This window comes from Ipomoea triloba, chromosome 9 (genome assembly GCF_003576645.1).
Source record: "Ipomoea triloba cultivar NCNSP0323 chromosome 9, ASM357664v1".
In the NCBI taxonomy this organism is placed as follows: Eukaryota; Viridiplantae; Streptophyta; class Magnoliopsida; order Solanales; family Convolvulaceae; genus Ipomoea; species Ipomoea triloba.
The window spans coordinates 11288727-11303369 of record NC_044924.1 but is presented as its reverse complement, the minus strand read 5'-3'; the positions used below and the strand labels follow the sequence as shown (position 1 = coordinate 11303369).

The following is a 14643-nucleotide window of genomic DNA, read 5'->3' as shown; positions in this document are numbered from 1 at the left end:
AAAGAAGACAGATATGGACAGGTTGTTGCACTTTACTTTAAGGCAGTAGAGCAGTCTTTGGAGATGCTTGAACTATTATATGATGATCACAGTACATTAAGAGCAGTTAATTTGGCTAGTAGATGTGGTAAGGTCGACATTTATGTTGACCATGGGATTCAAGAGGCAGAAGTAGTTCCTAACTTGTGTTTACCTTCCTCTATACCTGAGTGCGATGATGATTGTGATATAGATGTTGAACCTATAGATGAGATGAGGACTAGTAAGCAACAAATTGAAGAAGAGACCGATGTGACTGAAAATACAAACAATGATGAACATAGGCAGCAAGCTGGAGGTGACAATGGATTTGAAGATAGACCACAAACTGCACAAACTGGAGGTGATAGTGGATGTGAAGATATGGCTGCATTTTGTGAAGATTATGATTCCGATGACCCTCCAAGTTATGAAATAGGTAGTGAGGATAATGTGAATGATGTTGGTGACCATTCTAGTAAGGTTAAGTTCCCCTCATATAACCCAAAAGTCTATCCACCACTTTTGGAAGCAGGTTTATTGTTTGAAGATAGCAACCAATTTAAACAAGCCATAATTAGTTATGCTGTGTACACAAAGAGAAACCTTAGAATTACTAAGAATGAGCCAAGTAGAATCAGAGTTAAGTGCGAAGAAAACTGCCCTTTCTATTGTTGTGGTCGTTGGGATCAAAGGTATCATTGTTTTCAACTTAGAAGAATAACTGATGATCATAGATGCAACATTGCAGTGAAGCTAGGTATAGTGAGCCAGAAGTGGCTAGAGGATAAGTACGAAGATAAAGTCATTGCAGACCCAACATTTGGTATTGTTGAGTTGAAGAAGCATATTGAGTCAGAGCTCAAAATCAGTTTGACAATTAGCATGGTTAGGAGGGCAATCAGGTCAATTGTGAAGAAAGTTAATGCTGGTTTTGATGATCAGTTCAAAAGACTAAGAGATTATGCTCAGGAATGCTTGAACTCAAATCCAGGGAGTACTATAAAAATAAAAACAAGTAGAGTTGTAGAAAATGCTCCTTGCACATTTCAAAGAATATATGTATGTTTTGGAGCATTAAAGAGGGGGTTTGCACAAGGATGTAGAAAAGTGGTTGGCTTAGATGGATGTTTGCCAGAATCTGTAATTTTAAACTGCCAAAATCTGAATTTTTAAACTGCTAGAAACTGCCTTCCTTATGCAATCTGCTAGACTTCCTTATGCAATCTGCATATTAACACATTTAGGGCTTAAGTAAACTGCATATTAACACACAAATTAGAATAACACACAAATCTGCAATCTGCACTTTTAAACTGCATATTAACACACAAATTAGAATATGTAAACTGCCTCTTCATATCAGAATATTTAAACTGCCAGAATCTACATTCTACTTTTTATGCAGGGGTTAACTACTGTGATCCAAAAACTATTTCCAGAAGTAGAGCATCGAAACTGTGCTCGACATATTCATGCAAATTGGAGTAAAAAACATAGAGGCATGGTATTCAAGAAACTATTCTGGAAATGTGCAAAGGCAACAACTACCTCCCAATTTGATGAAGTTGTAAAAGAATTGGCCAAGAGAGACCCTAAAGCAAGTGAGGATTTATTGAAGTACCCACCTAAGCTTTGGTGTAAAGCATTCTTCCGGACGAATGTTAAATGTGATGCTGTAGACAATAACATGTTAGAAGCTTTTAATGGCACTATCGTAAAAGCAAGATCAAAGCCTATAGTGCCAATGCTTGAAGATATCTGTGTTGCCATGATGAGGAGGATTGCTGAAAAANTTAGGATGTTTGAAGTAGCTGAGTTAATACTTCATCATGGAGGTACCTTTGAAAAAAATTCTAGGTTGTCGTATATAAATGGTGAGGTAGAAGTCATTGACATTGACCCATATAAGATTTCATCTCTTCACCTAATGAAATATATCAAAGAAGACAGATATGGACAGGTTGTTGCACTTTACTTTAAGGCAGTAGAGCAGTCTTTGGAGATGCTTGAACTATTATATGATGATCACAGTACATTAAGAGCAGTTAATTTGGCTAGTAGATGTGGTAAGGTCGACATTTATGTTGACCATGGGATTCAAGAGGCAGAAGTAGTTCCTAACTTGTGTTTACCTTCCTCTATACCTGAGTGCGATGATGATTGTGATATAGATGTTGAACCTATAGATGAGATGAGGACTAGTAAGCAACAAATTGAAGAAGAGACCGATGTGACTGAAAATACAAACAATGATGAACATAGGCAGCAAGCTGGAGGTGACAATGGATTTGAAGATAGACCACAAACTGCACAAACTGGAGGTGATAGTGGATGTGAAGATATGGCTGCATTTTGTGAAGATTATGATTCCGATGACCCTCCAAGTTATGAAATAGGTAGTGAGGATAATGTGAATGATGTTGGTGACCATTCTAGTAAGGTTAAGTTCCCCTCATATAACCCAAAAGTCTATCCACCACTTTTGGAAGCAGGTTTATTGTTTGAAGATAGCAACCAATTTAAACAAGCCATAATTAGTTATGCTGTGTACACAAAGAGAAACCTTAGAATTACTAAGAATGAGCCAAGTAGAATCAGAGTTAAGTGCGAAGAAAACTGCCCTTTCTATTGTTGTGGTCGTTGGGATCAAAGGTATCATTGTTTTCAACTTAGAAGAATAACTGATGATCATAGATGCAACATTGCAGTGAAGCTAGGTATAGTGAGCCAGAAGTGGCTAGAGGATAAGTACGAAGATAAAGTCATTGCAGACCCAACATTTGGTATTGTTGAGTTGAAGAAGCATATTGAGTCAGAGCTCAAAATCAGTTTGACAATTAGCATGGTTAGGAGGGCAATCAGGTCAATTGTGAAGAAAGTTAATGCTGGTTTTGATGATCAGTTCAAAAGACTAAGAGATTATGCTCAGGAATGCTTGAACTCAAATCCAGGGAGTACTATAAAAATAAAAACAAGTAGAGTTGTAGAAAATGCTCCTTGCACATTTCAAAGAATATATGTATGTTTTGGAGCATTAAAGAGGGGGTTTGCACAAGGATGTAGAAAAGTGGTTGGCTTAGATGGATGTTTGCCAGAATCTGTAATTTTAAACTGCCAAAATCTGAATTTTTAAACTGCTAGAAACTGCCTTCCTTATGCAATCTGCTAGACTTCCTTATGCAATCTGCATATTAACACATTTAGGGCTTAAGTAAACTGCATATTAACACACAAATTAGAATAACACACAAATCTGCAATCTGCACTTTTAAACTGCATATTAACACACAAATTAGAATATGTAAACTGCCTCTTCATATCAGAATATTTAAACTGCCAGAATCTACATTCTACTTTTTATGCAGGGGTTAACTACTGTGATCCAAAAACTATTTCCAGAAGTAGAGCATCGAAACTGTGCTCGACATATTCATGCAAATTGGAGTAAAAAACATAGAGGCATGGTATTCAAGAAACTATTCTGGAAATGTGCAAAGGCAACAACTACCTCCCAATTTGATGAAGTTGTAAAAGAATTGGCCAAGAGAGACCCTAAAGCAAGTGAGGATTTATTGAAGTACCCACCTAAGCTTTGGTGTAAAGCATTCTTCCGGACGAATGTTAAATGTGATGCTGTAGACAATAACATGTTAGAAGCTTTTAATGGCACTATCGTAAAAGCAAGATCAAAGCCTATAGTGCCAATGCTTGAAGATATCTGTGTTGCCATGATGAGGAGGATTGCTGAAAAACGTAGATCTTTGGATAAGTGGCAAGGAAATCATGGTCATCTTATCTTAAAGAAATTAAACCAAAATGTGTTGGATAGTGTTGGATGGCATGTTGACTTTAATGGCGTTGATGGATTTGAGGTAAAGCAAGGAAAACACCAATTCAAGGTTAAACTATTGGAGAGGACATGTAGTTGTAGAGCATGGGATTTGAGTGGCATACCTTGTATACATGCTGTATGTGCAATCTTTGATAGGAAAAAAGATCCAGTTGATTATGTACATCGATGCTACAGTAAGGAAATGTACGAAATGACTTATTCTCATGCACTTGAACCAATTAATGGGGAATTGTTTTGGCCGAGAACAGACTTGGAAGAGATTGGAGCACATATACCAAGGAGAATGACTGGGCGTCCCAAGAAAAGAAGGAATCCTGAGGAAAATGAGCCACGTCATTCTAAGACCAAAATGTCTAGTGAGGAAAATGAGCCACGTCATTCTAAGACCAAAATGTCTAGGAAAGGAGGATCAATTAGTTGTTCCATGTGTAAGGAGAGTGGACATAATAAGAGATATTGTCCAAGAAAAACAACAGAAGCTAGAAATGTGCCATTAAACGTAAGTGTTACTAAAACTTTTATTCACTTTTTATACTATTTTATATTTCATACTTGCATAATTGAAACTTTATGATTGGTATTTGTTATAGTCTAGCCAAGCAGGGGAATGAGCTTGGACATGATGGACTTCATGCAAATGGTGTTGAAGGAGCAAAAGTGGCAGACAATGTAGTAGAACTTGTTCTATTTTGTAAAATGTACATTGTCATCATCTTAAGGATTGCTCAATGTTATTTTTTTGTAATGCTAAAATGTGGGTTGTTGCTAGGAAGTTAACTATGACCTTTTTGTAATAGATGGTGGACAAGTACTGAATGAAAATTATTATATTTTGTTCACTGCTCTTTGTGTGACTGCCATAATCATTGTATGCAAATTAGTGTACATGTTTGTTTGTTTGTGATATGGACTCTAGTTTACATGTTTGTTTGTTTATATGACCTCAATACCTTTAATTTGTTTGTTTGTAATATGAATTCCAGAGTACATGCACTGCCATAATCATTGTATATGAATGCAGTGTGGATAACTAATACCTTGCTACTGCCATCATCATTCTCATTGCAATTGTTCAATGTACACTACCATCAAGTAACCTTAAATCAACATAGGAACATACTCAAAATTTACACTACTGTGCTAGAAATTACATAATAAATAAATTGCTACAACTATTACACTAAAAATCACCCACATTCTCTTCATTTTCTTAATTTCCCCATATTGAAGTTCCAAATCCCTTCGTAGGTGTTTGATTTCATCTTGCAATTTCAATATCACCCTTTTCAACTCATGAATTGGCATATTGTTCACATCATTCACAGCTTCAACATCATTAGCCAAGATCAACATCATTAGCCAAGATATGCTCTTTCCATACAAAGAAACCACATCCTCCATCCTGTAAAATAAATATTGTATAAGTTCAACTACACAAATGAATTAACTACAGACTATGCTCAATAGATTCAACGAAAATAATTATATACTTTGTTGAATTAACAGAGTCAGAGTATTGATTTCATTCTTTAATCATAGTAAAGAATGAATACAATTTGAAAAGAATTCATCATAGTATTGATTCATACTATGTGGAGCAACCATGCTATTCTCGTACAATTTTTGACAGTAAATGGATTCATAAACACAAGCAGAACACATAGAATTTCAAATAAGTAAATGGATTCATAAGTGAAATGCAATTTTAGCTAGACAATATAGAATTCCAAAACACACCTTATATCTCTGCAAATAAGTAAATGGATTCATGAACATATATAATTCCACTCATAATACTCTGCAAATTTCATGAACAAAAGTAGAACACCATATAATTCTTATATCATATACAAAAGGGAAAAACCTTATATCTTTGACACCCAAAAAATTTTTGCCCATTATCTCGTGTATGACACAATGGCGCTTTTAACCCACAACGACAATAGATTGCTGGCTCATAATGGAGATTTGGTCTCAAATAAGTCGATGAAAATGGCGACCCACTCTGACAGGAAGAAGACATTTCGAAGAAGACGAGTGTAATGACTGATGATTGAGCAATTCCAGAATGCGAGAAAGATTAAAGAGCTTAACTGTTCTGGCCTGGGTTGNGAAAATGAGCCACGTCATTCTAAGACCAAAATGTCTAGGAAAGGAGGATCAATTAGTTGTTCCATGTGTAAGGAGAGTGGACATAATAAGAGATATTGTCCAAGAAAAACAACAGAAGCTAGAAATGTGCCATTAAACGTAAGTGTTACTAAAACTTTTATTCACTTTTTATACTATTTTATATTTCATACTTGCATAATTGAAACTTTATGATTGGTATTTGTTATAGTCTAGCCAAGCAGGGGAATGAGCTTGGACATGATGGACTTCATGCAAATGGTGTTGAAGGAGCAAAAGTGGCAGACAATGTAGTAGAACTTGTTCTATTTTGTAAAATGTACATTGTCATCATCTTAAGGATTGCTCAATGTTATTTTTTTGTAATGCTAAAATGTGGGTTGTTGCTAGGAAGTTAACTATGACCTTTTTGTAATAGATGGTGGACAAGTACTGAATGAAAATTATTATATTTTGTTCACTGCTCTTTGTGTGACTGCCATAATCATTGTATGCAAATTAGTGTACATGTTTGTTTGTTTGTGATATGGACTCTAGTTTACATGTTTGTTTGTTTATATGACCTCAATACCTTTAATTTGTTTGTTTGTAATATGAATTCCAGAGTACATGCACTGCCATAATCATTGTATATGAATGCAGTGTGGATAACTAATACCTTGCTACTGCCATCATCATTCTCATTGCAATTGTTCAATGTACACTACCATCAAGTAACCTTAAATCAACATAGGAACATACTCAAAATTTACACTACTGTGCTAGAAATTACATAATAAATAAATTGCTACAACTATTACACTAAAAATCACCCACATTCTCTTCATTTTCTTAATTTCCCCATATTGAAGTTCCAAATCCCTTCGTAGGTGTTTGATTTCATCTTGCAATTTCAATATCACCCTTTTCAACTCATGAATTGGCATATTGTTCACATCATTCACAGCTTCAACATCATTAGCCAAGATCAACATCATTAGCCAAGATATGCTCTTTCCATACAAAGAAACCACATCCTCCATCCTGTAAAATAAATATTGTATAAGTTCAACTACACAAATGAATTAACTACAGACTATGCTCAATAGATTCAACGAAAATAATTATATACTTTGTTGAATTAACAGAGTCAGAGTATTGATTTCATTCTTTAATCATAGTAAAGAATGAATACAATTTGAAAAGAATTCATCATAGTATTGATTCATACTATGTGGAGCAACCATGCTATTCTCGTACAATTTTTGACAGTAAATGGATTCATAAACACAAGCAGAACACATAGAATTTCAAATAAGTAAATGGATTCATAAGTGAAATGCAATTTTAGCTAGACAATATAGAATTCCAAAACACACCTTATATCTCTGCAAATAAGTAAATGGATTCATGAACATATATAATTCCACTCATAATACTCTGCAAATTTCATGAACAAAAGTAGAACACCATATAATTCTTATATCATATACAAAAGGGAAAAACCTTATATCTTTGACACCCAAAAAATTTTTGCCCATTATCTCGTGTATGACACAATGGCGCTTTTAACCCACAACGACAATAGATTGCTGGCTCATAATGGAGATTTGGTCTCAAATAAGTCGATGAAAATGGCGACCCACTCTGACAGGAAGAAGACATTTCGAAGAAGACGAGTGTAATGACTGATGATTGAGCAATTCCAGAATGCGAGAAAGATTAAAGAGCTTAACTGTTCTGGCCTCCAGAATGCGAGAAAGATTAAAGAGCTTAACTGTTCTGGCCTCCAGAATGCGAGAAAGATTAAAGAGCTTAACTGTTCTGGCCTGGGTTGAAGAAAACGATGGATTTTTACGTCGCTGTGTTCGAAGAGGAGAGGAAAACGATGGATTTTTACGTCGCTGTGTTCGAAGAGGAGAGATTGACGATAGAGAAGACAAAGATAAGAAGAACAGTTCTACGGGAACAAAGATTACGGCTTTAGTGCATTTATTTTTTTTTAAATAAAAAACAATTCCACTTAGGATAAATAGTGTCAAATTGAATCCATGTTGGCGACACCTAAGCATTAACCGGCAGCATAGGTAATAAATGGGCTTAATTGCATCTTTTTACCGGTTTAAGGGACATATATGAAGCTTATTTTACTTAGGGGGGTTAATTGCACTATCCGGTTCACTTAGGGGGCTGATTTGACCCTTTTTCCTATTTTTTATCAAATAAGTCCAATTTATGGGTAACCTGTTGGTTAATGGTAAAATTAAAATATTGAAATTTTAATATGATTTTATAATACAATTTTTTATAAATTCCTAATAGGATTCTATAAGTTTCAATATTCTAATTTTAAGGTAGGAATCTATACAGAATTGTATTATAGAATTCTATTAAGACTTCAATATAATATTCTAATTTTAAGTTAGTAAAATTAACACATTTGATGTTATGATTATTAAGAAACAAATTGACAATTTTTTTGAAATTCGCAATAAAGAAACAAATTGCCTAAAGAATTTGACGCTAAACTTTCGTTATATTTGACGGAAAGAATTTGGTAAAATTATAAAGGATTAGGATATATTAAGAATTTAATTGGAGATTATTGCACAATAAGAAGAACACAAAGTATAATATGTTATAGCATACTATTACATCAACATTTTTTTTAGTTCCAGTCAAGGGTCTAACAACTCTTATAATAATTGTAGACGTAAATGTAGATATAAATATAGAAAGCTTAAAATAATAACTTTTTTAAATGCTACCCAAGAGTTCATACCGTAATGGGTCATATATGTGGCATTCATGAGGAAAAAGGAAACATTTTTGTGAAATTATTTAATTACCCTTGACAGTTTTTGTAATATAATTTTTTTTTTTTTTATGATACAATAGATTCTATTAATAGCTTGGTTAAAACTGCCCATTTATAAATAATTAAAGAGAAAAAAATGAATATTGTAATAATTCATTGTTTGAATCTACAATATGAATATATTTTTTTTTGAACATACAATATGAATATATTTAAATGACAAAAATTGCCATTTTCCATTATAAATATAAAAAGTCTTTCCAATCAAACCAAAACAATATTAAACTTGTTCATTTTAATAAAATAAAGAAAAGAAAAGAAAAAGGGACAATCATGGACATCTACAATTTTGAATAGCAGTGACTGTCATTGATGGACAATTATAACTATCTTGATGGTGGATATGACTGATTATTATGAAAAATATTACTCTTATTTCTAAATTATATTCCCAACTTTTACTTCTCATGTGGTCTAATGGCACTCTATTGCACCCCATGTGGAAGGGGTGAGTTCGAGCCTCAGTGGAGGTGCTGTTGTCTCTTTGTAATACTACAGTGTAACAGAGTCAGTAGTACTAAAAAAAACTTTTCTTTTACTCATAAAATTTTGATTTTGACATTTTTATTGGAACTCACGGGATGGAAATACAATTAGGGAGTAAAAGTGAGGAAGTAGATATAGGGAGTACATGTAGTAAAACTCGATTAATATTCTAGAAGACGGTTATTGAAAAAAAAAAGATTTTTAAGAAATTATATACTTAAGATTTGGGTAAGCATCTGAATATCTGATAGTCACACAATTGTTATGCTATGGACCTGTGTCCACCTTGCAAGGTGGACCCTGATCCATGTTCACAAGTATAGAACTCTATATTTATAATTTTAGAACTCTATATTCACAATTACAGAACTCTACGTTCCCAATTTTTGAACTCTATATTTACAATTACAAAACTCTATGTTCGTAATTTCAGAACTCTATATTCAATAGTATAACACAATCTTTGAATCTATATAACAAAATTGTGAATATTGAGTAATGTAATTTTGTATATTGAGATTTAAAATTGTGAATATAAAGTTCTAAAATTCTGAACATAGAATTTTAAAACTGTGAACATAAAATTCTAAAATTGTGAACATAGATGATGGTAAATATGTTACCGGAATATAGTTTGTATTATTAGTTCAGTACAATTAGTAGTATAATAGTGTTTGAGGACAGTAGTGTTGTGTGTCAGAAACAGAGTGTCCCCCCACCCTCGATAACAGACTATTCGTTTATATCTACTACAAACAACTCTCCGTGTAACGTACATTTAATCCTATCTGTACTAAGTGCTGGTAATAACAACAAGGCATAATTCCTCTCCAAAGTGCCATCCTTGTGTAACGGGTGACCATTTATCTGCCTTCGGGTCAGTGTTTGTGGTTCGGGTCGGATACTGCTGGCTCAATTACTCTCTCAATAGAGTTTTAAAATTGTGAATATAGACCTAGGTCCACCTTATAAGGTGGACGCAAATTCCACAGCATAATTTGTCATAGTCACATGAAGGTCATGTTAATAGTGATCAATTGATTACCTATTATTTGAATTTAATTACACTTTTTGTCACTTTTGGGAATTTTAATGAAAATTTTAAATTAGTCAATTGCACTATTTACTAGACTTAAGAGATTTATTTAATCATTTTTTTCCAAAACAAATTATACCATAATAATATATAAAATATGTATTACATAATTGGCTAGGAAGTTGAACGGCAGAACCAAATGTAATACAAATTACATAATCATATACTTAATTAAAATTTTTTAATAATCAATCACCAAATAAGATTCATGTATAATAGTTAAGGGACCAAAAGCGAACTCTCTTCCTTTAATTATTACACTTTTTATTATTTTAAATTTCTCTTATAATAATAATAATAATAAAACATGTCAGCAACAGCTATCCGGTGATTTTCAAATAAGGCCTAAGTCATTAAAAATTATAACTAATCCTGCTACAATTAGGGGTAAAATTCATTGGAAGTATCCTTTTAGAACTATAAAGATATAAACACATCCAATACTCAACAATCAGAGTGGCGCAGCGGAAGCGTGGTGGGCCCATAACCCACAGGTCCCAGGATCGAAACCTGGCTCTGATAGAGTAGCTTCCACCCACTTTTTGCCCTTTACAGCGCCCTTGCCCCCTCCCTAAAGGCACCCGAGTACATGCACAACAAAGGCTTTGTTTTACCCCAAAGCAATGTGGAACAAAATATACATGGAAACTGAAAGGATTGGCCTTTGCGCTCAAGTTCTCTGGTTTTTATCTTTTCCTTTTTGAGCCAAAGGAGGTAGAAGAATCAAATCACCAGTGGCATAGAATAGTGTTTCAGTAGAGAAACAAAAGTCAAAGAGACCAAGAAGACAACTTGTTTGAAATAATATGCTTTATTATACTGAGTTGTGCCAAAACAATTACTGTAAATTGTTTCTATTTACATAGTATGTTAGCCACTCGCATTTTACTACATTGAAGATTACATGCCTTTTACTATACAAAATCAAACTGACTATTAGCTTATGAGATGCATATCTAAAAACATGTATGAAGTTCTAAATGACATGGGTAAGAGGACCAATGCCCAATTCATCCGCAATCTCATCGTCCTCTTCGAAGAGTCTCAGGAACCGCGCTTGCTCTTGTAGCCTCTTCCTTCTCTGCCAAAACTTGTATGAAGCTACCACACCAAGAACCAAAACTACCGAGACCAAAGCAGTGATTCCCACCACTAAAGCCATGTTCTTTGTTTTCTCATTTTGAGGACTCCAGTCATCTGGAGCTACAGAATATAGAAGGCAATAAAGGTAAAAGTTACAAGAATGATTAGAAGAAATAAGCAAACAAATTCAATTAGGATAAGAGAGAGGAACACTCACCACCTACAGGAATACACTCTGGGCACAAAAACGTTGCATTGAGCTCTTTCTCCTTGAAATGGATGTATTTGCCATCAACACTTGAAAAATCAGAAGCACAAAACTCCCATTCATCTATATCATGCAGCATTATTGTACCCTCCTCATAAAAGCCACATCTCTTGCATTTTTTCATATGGAGTTCGGAAAGAGGCTGAAACATCAAATGCAATTCCAACATTATGCTCTGATAGGAACTTCCATGTCATATTTTCACATTCGGTTATTTATGAAAATCCAGTTATCAAACACGCATTCAGAAAATGCAAATTCGTAGGAGAATTCAAGTCTGTTAATAGTATATATTCTTGGTGAGATGATTTAAAAAATCAACTTTCTTTCAGTGTCCAGAGTGTGGAAGGATCACATATTCAGTTCAGGATGGAAGTAAATTTAGCTTCAAAAATTGTCAACGGGAGAAAATGTCAAATGGACAGTATCTAAAAGTAATAAGATTCTTGAAGTTAGCAGGACAGAAATAAAAATGAAAACTTGATCATGTATGGTTCTCCCATCAACAAAAATAGTGAGCCAACCTCAAAAACTAATAATTGGATTTGCTTTTTTGTTATTCATGGTGGTGCCAATCAGAAAGAGTTTGAGAGCGCCTCACACTTCATTTAGCTTTCTTAGGCCTCAAGGAGAACCTGCCAAAGAATTACTGATGGAAGATTGTCTTCAACAGGGTAAAGTATTACCCTTCAGAACTAGTCTTCAACTTTGCCTCATCAAACTTGAAATTCCGGAAGATAATGAATGGGTCAAAAACATTGTGGTTCTTTATTTTCTTTACACTATTTTAATATTTCATTTGTTTACAATTCTTTTGATCATTTCCAAGAAAGACCTACCTTTGAACTAGATTCATCTGGCACCGTCTACCAGATTTTGCCAAATAATTGAAACATGCACTTCGGATTTGCAGAACAATAGGGTAATTCATATGTCACTTTCTTCCCCATTCCCTAGTCCAATTACTGTAGTTGAAAGCCAATGCCTTCAAGAAACACTTATCCAGTCTTACATTCTCCCTATAACCACTAACCTACTCAATGACATCACCCATCACTCAAAACAGAACACTTCCCCGTGTTACCAATTACCATTAGGTCCTCTAGACCCCATCGCCAACCTCCATTGTCATAAGCGCCAGGTAGAAAATCACACTGTAGAATGAAGCCTCAAATAAAGTATTTCAAAACTAAAACGAAACCAAATCAACTCTATCACAACTTAGGTAACATCATTTTATACATTAGTCATCTCTAGAGAAATGAAGCTGGATAAGATAGGTCTGCATAACAAAGTAGAAATGTTTTGCGAGCTTATAGGAGAAAGGTTTTGTGAGCTTGCTTCCAGAACTAAGGCTCATTCTGCACAGAACTGCCAAAGACTCATTGCAATTTAATGTTGTACCATATGCGCTTTCAACTAACTAGGAACTTGAACCATTATAATACAAATCCTTCGTATCATGGAAAGGATGCAGTATTGCTAATACTTCAGCTCTCTTTAAACCCTTTTGAACTAACTAACCACAAAAATCACATCCTTTGTGATGATGCAAAATCTCTCCTCAATTGTCCTACTATATGATTTAGGAAGGAACTTTCTTCCCTTTTTTTTGGTGATATCATATATTCCCCACATAAAACATCTAATCTCAAGTTACATTCAACTAACTATAAGTTTATTCAATGTTGCTAAAAGAAAAGAAATAAAGTTGCAGTGAAATATAAAGGCACCTGCCAGGACTCTTCACCTTTAAATCTATACAAAACACCTTTCTCCTTCACATCTGGCAAAGTTGTCTGGTTTTCCCCATTACACCGAAAGAAAACCGTTGGTTGCAATCCCAGGAATTCATGAGTGTTATATATTTCAATCGAATCAAGTGTAACAGTTGCCGCTGTTACCACTTCTGCAAATAAAAATACATACATAAACAAAACCCAATCATAATAAAAATAAAAACAAACCAAATCTTCAAAACAGAAAAAGAGAGAAAAATTTTGGCAGCAATTGTAATTTGTAAGTAATTAATCAATAAATTGAAACGAAATATCAGCCAATCAACGCGATTAACAACTAGAAGTCAAATTAAATTAAAATTTTTTTTTTAAAGAAAGGTCCAGCTTAAGCAAAATTACCAGGAAGCCAGCGGAGAAGAAAAAGGGATAAGATTGGAATTCGACGATAGAGTGTCATGAATGTTTCTTCTTTTCTTTTTTGTTGAAAATGGAGCTGTGTCTGCGACGCCGGAGACGGTGGCGGATAGAGATGGAGGAGGATCGTCCTGAGAGGCGGAGGTGTCCTAGCAAAGTTCTTAAGTTTGGCGGTGGCGTGAGAAGGTTGATTGAGAAATTCGCGCGTTGTTTTAACGGCTCTTGTGTTACGCAGAGTACATAAAAGGGTGTTAATTCCATTGTTATAGCCAGTTGTCCACTTTTAGTCTTTTATTATATATATATATATATATATATATAAAAGTATGTTCAAATGTGGCCGCGCCTTCCCGTGTGGCTCTGCGGTTTACACCACTCAATGTTAAGAAATGCATCACTCAATATTACGAAATGCACCATAATGAAAATGCATAAAAACGCCTCATAGCTCCCCTGTTTCTGATTGTGCATTTCTGAACACTGTGTGGTGTATTTTTTCATACCTAGTGGTGTGTTTTTGGTAATGCGTACCTAATAATGCATATTTGTGTGGTGCATTTCTTAATATTGAATGGTGCATTTCTTAACATTGAGTGGTGTAAACCGCACTGGCCGAACGGGAAGGCGCGTCCACACCTGAACATGACCCTATATATATATATATATATATATATATATATATATATATATATATAG

The 14643-nt window shown here is 34.3% G+C and overlaps 1 protein-coding gene and 1 non-coding gene across 2 annotated transcripts; one reads left to right on the top strand and one right to left on the bottom strand.

The window, feature by feature from the left end:
- Nucleotides 1-10893: 10893 nt before the first annotated feature.
- On the top strand, nt 10894-10965 carry TRNAM-CAU. The gene has a single exon. It is a non-coding gene; the product is annotated as a tRNA-Met (tRNA).
- Nucleotides 10966-11235: 270 nt separating this feature from the next.
- On the bottom strand, nt 11236-14141 carry LOC116030829. Its single transcript, XM_031273172.1, has 4 exons — nt 13933-14141; nt 13528-13703; nt 11744-11936; nt 11236-11646 (listed from the first exon to the last, which is right to left on the bottom strand). The coding sequence occupies exons 1-4, from the start codon at nt 13988-13990 to the stop codon at nt 11420-11422; spliced, it is 654 nt and encodes a 217-aa protein (XP_031129032.1). The 5' UTR covers nt 13991-14141; the 3' UTR covers nt 11236-11419.
- Nucleotides 14142-14643: the final 502 nt, after the last annotated feature.